Source organism: Ostrea edulis, chromosome 3 (genome assembly GCF_947568905.1).
Source record: "Ostrea edulis chromosome 3, xbOstEdul1.1, whole genome shotgun sequence".
NCBI lineage: Eukaryota > Metazoa > Mollusca > Bivalvia > Ostreida > Ostreidae > Ostrea > Ostrea edulis.
This window is the reverse complement of record NC_079166.1, coordinates 79871163-79890596: the sequence shown is the minus strand read 5'-3', so window position 1 is coordinate 79890596 and position 19434 is coordinate 79871163. Positions and strand designations below refer to the sequence as shown.

Below are 19434 nucleotides of genomic sequence, written 5' to 3'. Positions count from 1 at the left end.
ACATAGAATTTAAGAATAATTAAATGAAGAAAGAAGACTAAAAGAAAAAAATTCAAAACCAGGCTTTCTCAAAAACATAATATATAGTGTTTGGTATCGTTGGAATTGGCTCAAAATGCTGGAAAAAAAAACAATACAAATATCAGGGGGAAATATTAACAATTTTTCTTTTCCTAAAATTCCCCCATTATCATCATTATTTAGCCTGCGGCACATTTTCACATCTCCTGTGAGGCGCCCGTAGCCACATCAAAGCTCCTAGAAGCTGTGCTTATTCACAAATAACACACACCGTGGAACACGGAGGACACCGTGTATCTCAGTGGATTTTCCACCGCGGCCTTTCCACGGTGGGGTGTATAAAACTCGTGTCGTGTACTGTACGATAGAACTATCATTACATCTTCCCTTCGTTAAAAGTGGTGAGGTTAAACTATGAAATTGAACGGCGTGAATTATAGCACACCAAATAGTGATGCTATCAATCCAAAAATAATTAGTAGATGTGAAATGTTCATTCTTTTTCAGTTGGTATGCTTGTTACTGTTGCTTTTTCATTAGGATGCCTCAGCAAAGTGCAGATTTCGATTGAATTACACATCTTGTTCAATTATTATGATCGTTGATAAAAAAAAAAGTTGAAAACGGTTTCTATGTAGGATTTGGGTATATCATTCAATTAAAAATACTTTGAAGATTAATGTTTTATTAACAAGAAACCTGAAATACCATTACTAAATACAAGAATGGGGAGAGGAGCCGGACGTCCTGTGTACAAGCACCTGTGCGTTTAATTGATCAAGATATAAGGTTCACAGCCCAGGCGATTGATCGACAGGGCATCCTCCTAGGCACCTGATCAAACCGCTGACATATACAGGGCTCCGTGTTTGCCCAACTCTTAAGTTTGTATTCCTTATAGGCATTTTGAGATTGATCACTGTTCGTTATCTTCACCTTTTCACGTGTGGAAAATTAAGACCATTTGACTAGTTTTGTGCATTTAATGAATTGTAGACATTCCAAGGCATATTGTTGATGTTTACGAAGTAGGAACGTGGGAATTTCCTACATGATTTGCATAGAGCTTTAGGGGATGAATTTCAAATTTTAAGTCAGGTCGTAGCCAATTTTAAAGATCAATGATAAGTAAATGCCCGATGTTAAAGTACGAGTTCTTGCACTCAAAACAATGAGGAATTGTTTAGTTGTACACTTCAGGCCAATCCATCCCCGACTTTTTTTACAGACGAGTTGTAGACTAAAATAAAAAAAAATAGCTTAAACCCAAAAATTATAAAGTTATGTGTGAGCTTTTAAAATTTTGCTTGCTAGAATATTGATGTATATTTTGATAAACATGGGCAATTCTAAAAGTATATAATGTGTCGGAATAGTAAATTACAATCCAGATAAGGTGTCAACTTACCTGTATCTATATATGTACATGTATGTAGACATAAATAATTGTGCTTTAATTGTTACAGACACAACCTACGTTTAGGCATACCTTTGACGTTTAGGGGTACTTCTCTTACTTCTTTTTTTTGGAAACAATTCTTCTGCTGCACATCTACATAAAATCCATTCCCATATATACTGTCAGTACTTTGATTAAACATGTTAAGCTGTAATACACAACCCATTCACACCATTTTGATTATGAAAAATAATTCTACTGCTTTGTTTATATTTCTTTTGAATTACGTTGAGTAAAACTGTTGTATTTCATATCAGTAGACACATTTTGAATTAATATTAATAACAAATTTGTCGTTTTCAAAATGCAATTTAAAGTTTCCTATCACTGGAGGGTTCAAAATCACTTTTTTTAAATCGAGTGTCCAGATTTTCCTTTTGAAATCAATACATTTTAATTATAGTGTAATTTAAACCAAGTATAGAAGTAATGGTGATCTGTTTAATGAGATAGAATGGAATAAAATATTTGAGCTCCCCTTTAAGGTAACAAAAGAGTCAAAGTATCAATGGTTACAATTTCAAATACTTCATAGAACAATTCTTACCAATAATTATCTTTTTAAACTTAAATTAATAGACTCCCCCATTTGTACATTTTGCAAAAGTAACATAGAAACAATTGATCACTTGTTTGTAGAATGTTTTGAAGTAAAGGAGATCTGGTGTGCAATTGAAGACTGGTTTTTCAATAAATTTAATAAACCAATTATATGTGATAGACAAGCCATACTATTTGGCAAATACAATAACAGAAACTTATACGAAGTACAAAATTTACTAATACTTATTGTTAAGTATTACATATTTGCAACTAGGTATAAAATGGCTCCAAAACTAAATGTTTGTGCTGTCAAAAAACATAGCATTGATATATTTTATATAGAAAAATCTATGTTGCTAAAAAGCTGTAAATATACTGAATATGAGAAATACTGGCAGAATATATGTGATTTGCTTTAATTATGTACAGTTAAGAGATAACAATTGCTTTATATGAAATGATTGAGACTGACCAGTAGACCAGGCAAAATCCTTCCCCTTACTCCCCTTATCTCTCTCTCTCTCTCTCTCTCTCTCTCTCTCTCTCTCTCTCTCTCTCTCTCTCTCTCTCTCTCTCTCTCTCTCTCTCTTACCCTGTCTCTCCTTCTCTCTCCCCATCTTTTCGAAATTCAATACCTTTCACATTATACATGTACATATACACTCCTAAATATACACATATATGTTTGTACTTGCTTGAAATATGTATATACTATATTATCATTTATTGTTAATATATAAATGTTTATTTATTGTGAAAGCAAAAAAATAAATGAATTACAAAAAAAAAGTATAGAAACTAATGAAAGCAAGGACACTGTAGCATTATCACATATACAAACTAACTCGTACACGTGGGAGCTTCTCCGTCGTTTGCATTTTAAAGTATCTCTTATGACATCAGCTTACTATTTTCGAGTAAATAAATCTCACCTTTTGTGTGTCCAGGCTTCATGTCTGTTCTACTCGTAATCTTTTAGTATTTATATGAATTATGAGGTGCGTTTGCCCTATATCTGCTCCTAATTTTCTATTCTTTATAGTGGTTACGAAATTGATCACTGCTTGTTATCTTGAACTTTACAGTGCAGGTAGGGATTGAAATAATTGACACTTTGATGTGACCTAGCATATTTTCCCTAGTTCTTTGACATTTGTTCTTATGTGGGATTTCGGCTCGAAATTTAAAATATCTCCCTTAAGCACACAGGAATGAACAGTTTGAAGCAACAATGTTATGCTATTTTTATGTGTTGCAGGTTGTTTTTTATTATTAAATACACAATATGCATGACTGTTATTGAAATATTTGTTCACGTTCAGATATCAAATTGTTCAATATTTCCCATGAATACACTTTCGTTGTATTTGATAACAATAAAATTGTCAATTATGTATGACAGTTATGTATAAAAAACTGCACATGTAGGGTAATAATTACAGGCGAGTAGTAAAATCACATCCCGTATAATATGGATTCATTAATCATATACAACCACATATTTCAGATGTGCTACCCTGTATAACATCTATGAAGAAATGGAGTATTCTCGTCGTTATCTTGATGTCAGTTGACTACAAACTGGACGTACACAAACACTGGAAAGACGATTTGATAAACATCAGAAAAGCATTTCCAGTATTGCAAAGTAATGATGCTGAGGAAGATGATGTTCTTGTAGAGGATTTAATGAAGGAGAAAGTACTGGAAGTAGACGAGATAAACAACGTGATGTTCGTATCCGATGCCGTTCGCCATCTTGTGATGAGCTTTTTTGTCCGAAATTGTCTCCAAACTGACGATGATTATAAAAAATACCTCAATCTGTCGTCTGTGGACTCGTTAATGGAGTATTCCCGTATCTGGCGGTATAGTCCAAAAGAAGGAGAGCGATGCACGTATATACCGGAGAGCATGGAAGAGTTGTTTATCAGGAGACTGGGGATAAACGCTATACTACACGTCATGGTAGAGGAGAGAGAGGACATTGATGATGTTTATCAAACAAGACGTACCATTTCTGCAGTTTGTAAGTGTATGCTGATATAAAAATATTTTCAGAATGGAGCTATTTTGTCTTATCTTGTGAATTATTTTACATTTTCATTTTCCCCAGAGAAGGACATGAGAAAATGCAAAGGAAAGGTGAAGATAATAATAAATATCATTGCTTTGGCAGATTTTTTTTTACATATAAAGTAGTATCACCATTATACATTATCTACATAACAATCGTAACCTATGAATGTCTATAACGTTTGGTACGTTTCATGTGTCTAAATAATTTTACGATTACGGTGACTATAAATCTTTCTGTAATTTGAAAGTGTGTGTGATTTGAGAAAAACACTCTATATATAGGTATATGCAATATATCGTATGAAATTGATCATAGTTCGTTATCTATATGTCATGTTATTCTAAAGATATTCGCTATATCAATATTTAAAAAAATACAAAATATGCCAAAGAATCTTTGAAAAAAGTTTGTGGCAAGAAATCAATGATATCCAAATGAAGCGGAAAAAGTACATGCACATACATATTCTATTTTCATATTACTGATATACTCGTATAAGGATGGGGGTGATCTCGGTCAGTCAGAGTTCGATAAGAGAAAGAATGACATGTTCTCCAACGATGAAAAGCTTGAAAACCACATGGTGATAGATTCCTTAGTTTTGATTACTAAAAATGTTATTACGATTGGTATCTCTGTACTTTGAAATGTGAAGATAACGAAAAGTGATCAATCTCACAACCTCAACAATGAACACAAAACTCAGTAAATCTGGGGGGGGGGGGGGGGGTTTGGAAATTTCATGCAAAAGAAACACGTTTTGTTCTTTACTGGTGTTACTTGTGGCATCATATTTAAGTAAGCTTAATTGCATTGTGAAAAATAACATCGTAGTCCTAGGTAATGAATGTATACAAACTGTATGCTTATTTGGTATATAAAACGTCTTTCACATGCATTAATGATGGTTTCATGTTCTTGGAAATATATTACATGAATCAAAGCATATCAAAACAGATATATCCACATTAAGGCATGATTATATTTTATGTTTTCCATATGAAAAACAAATCATACATTTACGAATTCCTCACTTCACTTTTAATCAAACATATTTCAAATCTACAAATTTAGTACTCTATTCAATATTCGTTGTACGAAGTGTTTCCCTGATCACTTAGTAACCGGTGCACTTCATGTGAGAGAGTCAGGTATTATTCCATGTCCAATCAGAAGGGCGACGTCTAGACACGTTAGAGAGTCAGGTTTCATTCTGTGTCCAATTAGAAAGGTGGTTACTAAATTATGCTGTACTCTGGATATGTGTACTTAATTGAGAAGTAATGCTACAAGTAGTGTTCCTATTGTACAATCATGAAATTTTTTTCTACATACTTAAGTGTGTATTCATGTGGTATTACTACCCTATTTTTCAGTGAAAGTACCCCTGGAAATCCTTGACTGGGATTATGCTGCGCGAAGCAGATACGCAGAATGTGTCAAGAAAGGAACTCAAACAATACACAGAGCTTGTGCAATGATAGTTGGATGCGCAGGGGCTGGAAAATCTACTTTGCTTAAACGTCTACAGAAACGAAGTCTGGACGAATTGAATCAGATTCAGTCTACAGTAGGACTAGAAGTACACGAATACATATTTGAGATTGCTCCAGAATCTGATTGTCTAAAAGGTATAGATAAGACGTATAGATATCTACATAAGGGATTTTGGAATTATCAATTTTGTCATCATCAAATATGTGGCAGTATATCTACATTAGCTCACATTTAGCTTACATATTTCTATATTCATATGAAACAGAATTTATTCAAAAACTTTCACGTGAGAAAAAAAAAATATCTTGCTGTAGCGTTCAATTCGACATTTAGATATATCGACGACGTTTTGTCTATTAGCAATGGTAACTTTCATTCATACGTCGATTCGATATATCCCAGTCAGCTCGAAATAAAAGACACCAGAGAGTCGTCCACTTCTGCTTCATACTTACATATTTTAATAGACATTAACGGCAAACTGACAACTCAACTATATGAGAAACGTCAACTTTTCAAATTTATGTAGCAATATTCCATTATCACCTACATATGGTGTTTATATCTTTCAACTGATTCGATACGCAAGAGCTTGTTCTGTGTATCGTCCGTTTTTAAATGGAGGTAATCTACAGACAGATAAGTTGATGGTGCAGGGATTTCAACAGTCTCGATTGAAGTCAGCATTTCGCAAATTCTATGGTCGTTATAACGATCTGGTTTGTCAATTCAACCTATCATTGGGTCAAATGCTGTCTGACATGTTTCATACCAATTGTTAGGCCGTTCTTGGCACACTGATTTTGACTACGGATAACTCCGTTTACCTGATCAGGATATAGGGCCTGCTGTGGGTGTGACCGGTCGACAGAGGGTGCTTACTCCTCCTAGGCACCTGAGCGCACCTCTGCTGTGTCCAGGGGTCCGTGTTCACCCAACTATGTACTTTGTATTGCTTATAGGAGTTTAAAGATTGATCACTGTTCGTTATCTTCAACTGTCATTCTTCCATAATTCTATCGTATGTATGTCTCGTCATGTTTTTTATTAGATCTACCAGTTGACACAGATAAAGAGGAGAAGCGACTCTTGAGTGTTGTGGACTTTGGTGGACAGTGCGCCTATTACGCTTGTCACCAGGTCTACCTCAACAGAAGAGCCTTCCATCTTCTCGTTCTCAACATGTCTAAGAGATTTGATGAGAAAGTTGACCCCTCACTATGTGAACAGGAAGGGACCATGTTTACTGACTGGTCTTATGGCAGTAAGTGACGTAAAAGAGTATACGTATTATTCCTCAGATAATCTACTGAGAACAATACATATTGTATTAAGCTAAACATTTCAAGTGTTGTAAATGCTAATAGTCGGACTGCTATAAATACACATTTTGTGATGTTACCTGTGCACTATCTTCGTCAAAATTAATCTTTTTTTAAGTTAAATATTGCGTCCACAGCAAATGAAAATAATCCCCCCATGAAATAGTATGTTTACAGAACGAACAGCAATCACACACGGATATTATTCATGGTTGCAGTGTTTTTTCCTTGTACTTGCTTTTGAGACAACCGTAAAATGATAATTCGTTATATATACCGTAAAGTGTTGTCAAAGTAATCATTGATAAATGTTCATATCATTATACGCCATGTTTTGACGAATTGTACATGGTATCAGTTTCCCCATTCGCAATTTTAACATTTCGTCTCTCAGATTTCTAATGTTCAAGTCCTATGTTTTACGTTGTGAGGCGTAGGACTATCATAATGAATCGTTGAAAAAGTGTGTAATGACTCGAATATTGATTGCATGACTTCCTGGGCCTTCTATAATATAGTCCCGACCCTGTAATGGCCTATTAAGTCGATTCATAGCAAAATAATGTAATCACCACCAAAATGAGCTTAAATTAGTTATCAGAATATTTCTAGAGCACATACTCTGAGACGTACTTCTTCATCAGTGGAAGGCAACGATAAACAAACGCTGAACGGTTTAGGAACGAACAATTTTTTTTTAACAAACAGTTCTCAAAAAAGTGTTCCGGATTTATGTGGGATGTCAGATGACAAGGATTTTGTTAAATACATGTTCACACAGTAATCAGTCAATGCCAATACGTTTTTATATTCAATTCGGAATCTTTATTCTATCAATCTGAATGATTTACAAATTATCACCAAAATAAGAATACATTCAATCCATTATCATAATATTTGTGTTGTACATAGGTAATATCTTAAAAGAATGTCTGTGTTAATGCATGTACATATATCTGAGATTGGTAAAACGCGTTCAGGGATGTTTTACAATTACGAAGGCTGCATATTTTTTAATAACGTTTATTAGAGGAATTATTTCTCTCTCCGTATTACAAGTTCGCTTTACAAGTATTCTATTTCTTTTCCTTGTTGCACAAGTACTTTTGACAATTGCATTATTTATACAAATATATTTTTTATGCATTTGTAAGCATGTATAAATTTGATTAATAAATCAATGATTACTCGTCTGGGGTATTTATATGTAAAACAAAACAGATGAATTATGCACGAGGAAGGTTTGTACAATCCAAAATCACAGGGAATAGATAAACACTGAAGTAGAAGTAGTAATCTCGTAGTCAGAGGAATGCAAATATGAAACGCTTAGTCAAGGGCACTGGAAATCGACCATGGGAAATATATGAGACATTAGTCTGATCAGATTATGATCTTTATGAGTTCCAGAGTATTCATATTGACCTTCAGCTGTTATTGTTTACAAGTTTCATGAAACGAAAGTAAGCATTGACTTGACTCTCCCGTTTTGGCAATGAACATTATGTCATTTTGTAATGCAATTAAAGCTAAATTTGAAGACGCTCCCCTATTTTAATTATTTGCTTTCATTATTCTATATACCATGCATATTATTAATAACATGCAACTTACGGTATATCAAGACATACAGTTATTATCTAATATATAAAACGTATATCTAAAAGGGAATCCAATGATTTAATTGATCTCAGAGGTTGCAGCAGGTGTCAAACATATCTTTGTTCAACATAGTTATATTCAATGCATGTATGCTTTGTGTTTCGTAAAATGTATTCATTACCGATATCACGGCATCTGATTCAGCGTCTTCCATTTACATCCCATAGTGTAGATATTTTAGACACAGAATAAGCATGCTGTACCCCCATTATTCAATAGCGGTTGTAAAGGAGAATAATATAAGTCTTAAAGTTATAAATTAAAACCATTCAGCGAAATATGAGTTTAGAAAATAACTTTGGGACCCCGCCCCAAGAATGAGGAATTTGAAGATCGAAGAAAACTTTCGTCCTGCTGCATATGAAAGGTGAAAATAAAGAGCAGTAATCAATGTCATATATCTTCCTCCATTTCGTAAAAGAAATGCTGGTACTAGTCTGGTAGGCCTACGTTTTTGATAAGTATCTTTGGAATATAACAGAGTTTTATCAACAGAAACACCTACTATGCATGTAGTATATATATTCAAATCGTGACCATATCACATCCTGAACTTTTTAAAACAAATTCTGTATAACTTTCAATTTCAAATCATTTTAAATACATAACTTGTATCATGATGGATGTAAGGTGAAGATAACGAACAGTGATCAATCTCACAACTCCTATAAGCAATACAAAATAGATAGTTGGGCAAACACAGACCCCTGGACACACCAGAGGTGGGATCAGGTGCCTAGGAGGAGTAAGCATCCCCTGTTGACCGGTCACACCCGTCATGAGTCCTCTATCCTGATCAGGTAAACGGAGTTATCCGCAGTCAAAATCAGTGTGCCAAAAACGGCTTAACAATCGGTATGAAACACATCAGACAGCATTTGACCCAATGCAAGGTTGTCCTGACGAAGTAGATCGTTATGAATGCCAAATTATAATCTATATTGTACATTGGGCCCACAATAAATATTGACTGTTATTCACTATGCACAATTTACACAATTATTCCTCACGATAATTTAAAGACTTAACTTCTTGACATTATAGACAGTTTTTTCAACAAATATGGAAAATGGAAATATTAATATCTAGTGATCAGTTATCCAAAAAAAAAAAAAATTTAAAGTCCACACTGAGTCCACGCACAAGGACTCTGAAGTTGAAATAAAAAAAACAATATGCTATAGTTCCTGATTGTCAATATCACCGTGGACCTCTCGTTACAACCATGTCACTCCAATACTAAGAGAACTACACTGGTTGTCTGTGCAGTATAGGACACAATATAACATACTTACATATACTTACAAAGCCTTACATGATGAGTGCCCAATTCATATCAAACCAATATTAGAGGTGTATAAGCCTACCTGAAATCTTAGGTCCATAAAACAATCGGTCACTCTAGTTGTTCCAAAAAATCGAACCGTTACGTACGGGGATCGGTGTTTCAGAACAATAGCTCCAAAACTGTGGAATGACCTTCCAGAACATGTAAGGGACTGTAGAACACTATGTGCATTCAAGAATTCACTGAAAATACAATTTTGCCAACAAGTTTTCCAGGACTAGTTTCTGTCATTTCAGTTATTCGTGTTTGCTGTGTCAATTTATTAAGATTATCTTGATTGTGTGTTTTAGTTTTCGAGTACCATTTTGTGATTTTTTATTTAAAATAAAAAAATTTGTTTTAATGTATTATAACCGAGACATTATGTGCTGTGTGTGCGTGTGTGTATTTCATTATTATTATTATTATTATTTTAATACGCCCTGCAACTGATGTTTATTCTTATCTAGCATATTTATGGTATCTTGTGTTTTTATGTTTTATGTGTAAATCAGGATAGGCAGAGCCACGGGACGTTTACATGTGATAATGCCTTTTATAGCATTGTCTTTTAATGTTTTATTTATTTTCTATGTTTAATGTGTATAGCGTTGTGTAGTAAGCGTACATAGTGTATGAAAAAGGTACTATATGCAAGGTGAAGATAACGAACAGTGATCAATCTCATAACTCCTATATAAACGTGGTATTATTATTATTATCATTATTATTATTTGGTGATCAGGTTTTCCAACAATCTGTTGGGATTCCCATGGGTAAGAATTATGCTCAGTTGTTAGCTGACCTGTTTTAATACCCATATCAAACAGAATTTATTCAAAAACTTCTACGTGGGAAAACAAATCTTGCTGTGACCTTCCATTCGACATTTAGATATATCGAGGACATTTTGTCTATTAACAATAATAACTTCCATTCATATGTCGATTCGAGTGAACTCGAAATAAAAGACCCCACAGAGTCATCCACGTCTGCTTCATACTTCGATATTCCATTGAAAGTAGACATTAACGGCAAACTAACAACTCAACTGTATGACAAACGGGATGATTTCAGCTTCTCCATCGTCAACTTCCCATATTGATGTAGCAATATTCCATTATCACCTACATATGGTGTTTAGATATCTCAACTGATTCAATTTATCCCTGTGAGCTTGAAATAAAAGACACAACGAAGTTGTCCACTTCTGTTTCACATTTAAGAAATTTTGTTCAAAGAAGACATTAACGGCAAACTGACAACTCAACTGTATGATAAACGGGGTGATTTCAGCTCCTCCATCGTCAACTTCCAATATTTATTTAGCAATATTTTATTATCACCAGCATATGATGTTTATCTCACTCAATTAATTCGATACGTAAGAGCTTGTTCTGCATATGATCAGTTTTTAAATCGATGCAATTACTGACAAACAAATTGATGACACATTATGTTCTACAGTCTCGTTTAAAGTCAGTATTTCTCAAACTCTATGGTCGTCCGAACGATCTAGTTTACCAATAAAACCTATTAGTGGGTCAAGGGCTGTCTGACGTGTTTCATACCGATCATTAGACCATTCTTAGCAAACGAATTTTGAATACGGAAAACTCCGTCTACCTTAACAAGATATAGGGCTCACGGCGGGTGTAACCGGTCAACGTTCAACAGGAGATGCGTACTCCTCCTAGGCACGTGATCCTGGTTTGTCCAAGGGTCCGTGTTTGCCCAACTCTATATTTTGTATTGCTTGTAGGAGTTATGAGATTGATCACTGTTTGTTATCTTCACCTTTCATGGAAATGGATCTTAATTGAAATAAGCATTCTATCCACTTTTACAAGACCTATACGATTCTATTTGCATGTATCAAACATTTTTATTTCAAGAAATATGCATGCATGATATACGATCGATAACTACGATTTATCATAGTTTAACGTGCTGGCCATTTTTCACTTAGGATTGATATATTGATTGTATAGTATCTAACATCCCACCCCGTGGGAACCGGGTTAGAATAGGTCCTCAGTACCCCCTTGCTTGTCGTATGAGGCGACTAAATGGGGCGGTGCTTCGGATGAGACTGCAAAACCTGAGGTCCCGTGTCACAGCAGGTGTGGCACGATAAAAATCCCTCCCTGCTGAATGACCATAAGCGCCCAGCATAGGCCTAAATTTTGCAGCCCTTCACCGGCATTGGTGACGTCTCCATATGAGTGAAAAATTCTCGAGAGGGACGTTAAACAATATTCAATCAATCAATTTAACATCCCCATCGATAAACTTTCACTTATATGGAGACATCACCATTGCCGATGATGGACTGTAAACATACGCTCGGCGCAAATAGCCACACTTACTGTCACACGGGTCTCATCCGAAAGAACGTCCCGTTTAGTCGCCTCTGATGATAAGCAAAATGCACTGAGGGCTTATTCTTACCCTGATTCCGACGGGGATGTATCTTTGAACCACAAATTATATAACTTCTCATGAAGTAAATGTATGTAGAAACTGATTTCTTTTTGATATCTCTACGAATTGTACTAATAGTTATTTCAATATTGTGTTATGACGCTTCTGATATTTCTGAGTTATACAATGACGATGTTATCAAAATCAAACCTGCAATCACTCCAAGATAATTATTTTCAAACGTCCGGTATGAATAACAATATTTTAAAACAAGTTACCGTAATATTTTATTTAAGTTTGCGTCACGTATACGGGGTCTGTTCAATATGCTATATGTATTGTACGGTATTCAAATAGTTAAATGAACATTGCATCCCTTCAAAGTATTCTCTGTGGTTTGAAATATATAGTTTCGATCTCTGAATCCATTTTTGAAATGCGTCACGGTACGCTGATTTAGGTTGACCTCTGAGGCACTGACTGATGGCTGAGCCAAGGGCTTGTCAGGACTTGTATCGACGACCAGATAAGAACTTTTTAAGTTTTGGAAAAGGGAAAACTTTGCATGGACTAGATCTAGAGAGTCTGGTGGGTGTGGCAAGACGGTAACCTCCGACGTAAAGCATGCTTCAAAAGCCCAGATGTATGTGATGGAGCATTATCATGAAGTAGACGAACATGCCTAAATCCTGACACAGGGCGTCGTATATAACAATATTTCTGGAGCTTTTCAGCATAACACCTCGGTAATTCAGTCCTGTAACACGTTTGCCCTTCGGCAACGGAATCTGTACGGCTATACCAACACATGAGATGAATATGCAATAAAGAACCTTCATTGCATTATAATTATTTTGGAAACTACAGGCCTTCTACCGTGTTTAGTTAGCCATATTTTGTTTCCAATTTTTCTTACTGGTTCGAAATAGTGAACCCATGTCTCGTCACCAACAAAAATGTTTGCAAATTATCTTTGATTGAATTTGGGAAACATTTTGAGCAATTGCTTAGCGGTTTGTACTCGTACCCGTTTTTGATCATCTGTCAAAATATGCGGTATCCATCTGGCAGAATTATTTAGTACTTTCAAAAAACGCTTCAAAATTAAATGCATCCGCGATAGCGATATGTCAACAGCTTTTGCAATATCACGAATCGTGTATCTTTCATCAATTTCAATTATTTCTCTGATTTTTGATACATTTGCCTTGCCTGTTACAGTCATAGGTCGGCCAGATTTTGCTGCATCTTTGAAGGACTCTGTGCCGGTCAGAAATTTCCTTCTCCATCTTCAAACTGTCTCATAAAATACCTTATCAAACTCATAAATTTCCCTTAATTCAGTGAAAATCTGCATTACCGAATGACCGAGTTTTGTAAAAAAAAAAAAAAAATGATATAAGCTCTAATTTCTTCAATATTCTCAACCTTTTTCCAAACCATTTTTACAACAGTGGTCAACAATTATCTCTATTGAAATGACTATAAGTTTAAAAATATATGGAGCTGAATGCTTGTGTTTATACAGTTGTAAAGGTATTGAAGGGAGCTATTCACGAGTACCATCATCCACGAAATCGTGCAAAGCGTTACTGCACTGTGGTACAATACACATAACATATCAAACAGCCCTCGTATTTATAACTTCTAGTTTAAAATGGTAACGTTTTCAAATAAATCATTCTCTTTTTCTCTTTCACAATATGTCTGTACATAAATAAGTACCGAAAGTGTCCGAAACTCAGAGTTTGAAAGGAAGCCAAACCGATCAGTTCCCGACTTAAACCATTTGTTCTCAATCGTGTAAAGATCACAGTTGTCAATCAAGTGCAATGTATCACAAAACAAAGGCATGATAATAATAAACAGTAATATATATGTCCCATTACTCTAGTATAATGTGTTGCATTATGTATAAGAAATATCCATTAATTATCAGTTTATTGCAAAATATAAAACACATTTCAGGAACATTATAATTCTTCAATTAATAGAATACAGTTTATACTTGTTATTTCTACAGAATACATGTTGTTCTGGTTGAAGTCAATACATACCTACTGTGACAATGACGCCCCGGTTATCATTGTCGGAACTCATCTAGACCAAGCCGTAGGACAGGTATTTTGTTCTTTCCTTTAACTAACAGGAAACTATCAACATAAATTGATTAAATTGTTGAAAATAAATTCATCAGAATATTTAGAAAAACAAGGTTATTTTGATTTGGCAAAAATAAGCTTGAATTTAAAGTGACCCACTTTTGACCAAACAAAAAACAGTTCTTAAATCTATGACACTACTATTATACAGAAGTCGAACTTACTTTAGTTAAATGCATATATGAGTGTCAGTGTAAAGCAATATGATGACATTTGTATTCATTAAGGATTTCCTGAGATAGTAGACCTTCAGTTAATACTTAAATAAGTATATTTGACGAAGATGTTCCAGGAATACTAAACAAAGTTTAATAATTTTTGCAAACATTCTGTTGAAAACGTCTTCCGGTAATTCCAAAGACGAAATCAAAAGAAATCAAATTCAGATATATGTTTTGGTCTTCATTCTTAACGCGAAACGAAATTATGCTGTATATGTTAGGGCGTGTGACTTCCCATCAAAGCGATTGACAGTACATTTTTCAACAAGACATATACAAGTAGGATTCATGGTGAAAGTGGCCTGTGGACAGGGGGTGCTTACTCTTCCTGGGCACAAGGTCCCATCTTTTTAATTCTGTATCTCGTATAGGAGACTGAGATTGATCACTGTTCGCTATCTTTACCTTTTCATGAATATCGAATATTCTAAAGAACTCCCTGAATGCAATTCGACCCTAACGTTGTTCCTTTGGAGTTTAGATACACTTTTTGCCTAATGAAGGTCAATTTATTTTGATGAAAGATGGGTGATTTCTCACTTCTATTCTATTTCTAGAAAAGATTTGGTACTTCAAAGATGTAATGTAAAAGATATCCATTTTCAATCCTTTGTCAAATACAAAGCGTATATTGAAGTCTCTTTGGTTTGTTTTATTTCGAGTTCGCTGGGACACACTGTAGAGCACGTTAATATTGCGGTGGGAAAAATCGCATTTTTTTCATTTAGCAACAAATCACGGTCGCTTTAATTTGCGGAAAACAAATCTTAATATCCTGAACCCGATTTCATATCAATATGAAATAAGAATTCAACGAATGTGAAATTCGCGAAATTTTGTTTCAGCGAATGCGCGGGTAGGTTAAGGATTCCCTTATAGAATATCACAATACACTTTGTGCCTTTACTTCTCTGAACTACCTATATATGACGTCATAATGGAAAATGACGTCAAGTCACTGCAAACTTGAGCTGTTGTGACTGGGAGAGTGTTAAAAACTTTAAACCTTGTTTCAAACTGCCTATAAGATGTCAGAACGCTATTGCAAAATTCACGTGTCTGAATTTTATTTCAACATATTATATTTTACAATAGTTTGTTTAATTACCCTTGATTGAAAGTCAGCGTGTTTACACTGCTTTCGAAAAATATACTTTTGAAATGTACTCTGTTTTATACCAGTGATAAGAGGTAGAATTTATGATGTGTTTATAAAAGAGTCTAGCGCAGGCAATTTGTGAGGATTCATTTGAGATATATTACGGAAATCGTAAGAGGAGTTTGTTCTCTACCCGAATCTTCCTTGGTTGAATGTGTTATGGCTTTGTTTGAATACAGATTACCCTCAAATGTGTAGGTAAGTGTGTCAGTAAGTTGAACTCTTCATGAAATACGTGTATTTTGTACGCAAGTAATACTACCTTTTTTCCCAAGCACATTTCGGGTACACAAGGATACGATGAGTTCATTTATCAAAGTTAAAAATAATTGTTAAATGAGCTGCGCTGAAGCGATTTATGTGAAACACTTCAAACAATTATAAATGTCCGTCACGTGATCAACGAAGTCATGTGATATCATACCAGATATGCTAATTTATAGCCGAGAGAACCTTCTATATAAATTGTCTGTACCTAAGTATATAGATTACAAGTGAAAACCAAAAACGGACTTCGCAATCCAATGTATGTTTTGAACGCATTTCAAACTACGGGAAGCCTTAACATAGCTGCGTGAAAGGTAAAGATAACGAACGGTGATCTCTCGTAACTCCTATAAACAATACAAAATAGATAGTTGGGCAAACTCGGACTCCATGACACACTAGAGGTGGGATCAGGTGCCTAGGAGGGGTAAGCATACCATGTCAAACAGCGAGTTAATTCCCTGCTATGCAGTATTCAAATCGACATATGTATGAAGATGAGGTTCTTAATAGATAAAGCATTTTCAATGTATCTTAATATCAAGGTGATGATGACATCAAGATATCCTTACTTTTCTTCTGACGTAGACATTTATGAATAAATTCTGCTTCTCAAAAAGTTGGAATTTTATTGTTGAATTGTTTACTTTCAAGGCGATTGATTTTTGTGGGATGTCGAGGTTTTGGCTTCCTTATGATGTAATTCGAGAGTACAATTTCTCCTCATTGAGACATTATATAAATCGTGTGTTTCGTTGTGGTTTGAAATTCGTGAATTTCACAAATATTGAGATCCCACAGAATCAAATGATTTAGCATTAATTAGTGTATAGCATATCCATGTTAATTTGCCAGGATATACTTGATATATGAATGATTGTAACCGACAACACTAACTTCCCACCTGAATTTTAGCGCGCATTTTTTTTTTTACATTTAGACTGCAATCAAGTAAGCTTGTATTTAGAACATGTTTGGCAATATTTCGCGAAAGCAAGAGTTTCCTTGATGACCCAGATTTAATATTTCACTAAAATCAAGAAAAAAATCAGTGGCCGAGTGGTTAGGCCGTCAGACTCTCGTCCGAAAGGTCGTGGGTTCGAGTCCTGGACCCATATTTACTAAAGTTCGTAGACGTAAATGTAAAAGTAGGATTTACGTCTGACTTAAGATTAGAGTTACGTACTCATAAAATGGTATTCACAAAACCGTTCGTAGCCGCAAACGTAACTTACGATGTACGATTGCACTTACGCGTGCACAGTGGCTATTTTCACTTCGAAAAGTAAAAAGTGTGAATTTGCTCATTTACTTTGAATTCCCTGCGCTACCGCCGCATGATGACGAAAAAGAACACAGAACTTTGTGAGAAAGCAACGACTTTCAACGTATACGTATGCCTGCCAACGGCATGTCGATCAACTGTACCGTTATTCAGTGTTGTTTACAAATCCAAATGGAAGGTTCATCAAATTTAACGCATTTGACTTGTGCATGGATCTGCGATGCTGTAGGTGTTCAAAAAGAAGTCGGCATGGACTGACAAGTAAGTTAAGTTGTTTGTGTAGTAATAACCTTAAATGTTTTACCACTGACTACTCGTCACTAGGCCCCTAAATAATGTTAAACAGGTTGGGAACACTTCCCCTATAGGGATATATTCTCGCTAGAACGCGATTATCCCTCTCTAACGAGAGTAAATATATCCCGTACAACAGAGAAAAACACCCGTGGAATACATCTCTTCGTTTTTCACGTGAAAAGAAGAAAAAGTGCTAAAATGTGTGATGCTTCTGCAAATATATTAATCAAAACAAAAACACTCACGATGTGTATTGGATTTCAGACTGCTTCTCTCTTACTCAGCAACTTTGATATGAAATTTCTTGACTATGTTGTCAATTTCATAGAGGCAATTCGCTTCATGTTGAGTGTGTGTCGCACTTATTCAGCCTTACACGGGATTTGCCATTATTTTCAATAAAGACGCCAAAACAGTTTATTTCTCGCTAAAGAGGGATAATCGCGTTTTAGCGAGCATATCTCGCTATACAGTGGAAGTGTTCCCAACCTGTTAAATATATTTCAAGGGGATTCAGTTCTTGACACACATCGCAAAATCACAGTCCCTTATTCATTTTGTTCTCAACCTATGTAGCTGCTATAATGCCTGGATCTTAATTTCTAAATAGTGAGCACATATACATATGTGTTAGTTATTTACAATTTTATATGTGCCAACTATTAACAGATTAAGACACAAGCTCATTTGTGTACATGGAAACTTCAAACTTTTGACAATGCCACAATTGAAATTCAAAATTATTTATCCCATTTTTTTTAATTTCATGACTGGGACAACATCAAAGCAGTATCATAGCTACCTGTACACAAGTACGCACATGCTTTCACATCATTTCGCAAAAAGAAAACAAGAATATTGGTGAAAAATGAATCAAAAATATACATTATATATACAGGCACTAATTCTAAAATGTGTGATTTGTACGTGCCCCTCTATTGTATGGTTATAAAATATGAAAATTATTATTGCTTTATCAATATATACTCTGGGCGAACAGGTAGATAGGGTGAATGGACTCTGTACCAGATGAGAACAGTTACAGTCTCTTTTAGCATCATTTCAATTATTGCTTGTGCACATCCATGTGCAAAACTTTCAGAAAATATTGTGAAACAAAATCGCATTCAAATACAGTTGTACAACTGTGTGAAGTCAGTGTTAATTTATTTAATGTAGAATAACATTGACTATATATTAATTGGAGATATTAGGTGTGATATACATGTAACATGCACTAGATATCCAAGTTAGCTGACCTCTGTTATTTTTCAAAGGTCATAAAGGTGGTCAAGAAATAAATTGCCAAACAGACAGCAGCATGCCTTGATTTAGATGCATTTCTCTTCAGGTCCTCTCCTGAAAGATTTTCCATGATGCCTCAGGGTTAGGATTGGGATGCAAGATGTAGAGTACATATATATGATGTAAGTATATTCACTGTTTGTACACATTTAATCATTTCTGTACTTTCAAAGTTTTTAAAAATCCAAAACAAATTATGGTATATGGTACATGACGTAATGATTTTTGTAATGCATTGATGATTAAATCCTTAGGCAAAGATTCAAGAACATAAATTTATGAGTTTTTATGATCAAAGTTTGTCCATTTTGCATGTTTTGTACCTGTCTGTCTAAGCATATCTTCACCTTTTTGGCAAATAGAAATTTAACCAATCTAAGGACATGCACTATGTTTCTTTGAA

At 34.8% G+C, this 19434-nt stretch overlaps 1 protein-coding gene across 1 annotated transcript in view; it reads left to right on the top strand.

Moving 5' to 3' along the window:
* LOC125676201 (uncharacterized) overlaps window positions 1–19434 on the top strand; it is a 249116-nt gene that overhangs the window by 213005 nt on the left and 16677 nt on the right. Inside the window, exons 10-13 of the mRNA XM_056159113.1 lie at window positions 3531–4052; window positions 5480–5734; window positions 6652–6864; window positions 14359–14456. Coding sequence (XP_056015088.1) covers window positions 3531–4052; window positions 5480–5734; window positions 6652–6864; window positions 14359–14456 — 1088 coding nt within the window. The remainder of the gene's footprint in view (window positions 1–3530; window positions 4053–5479; window positions 5735–6651; window positions 6865–14358; window positions 14457–19434) is intronic.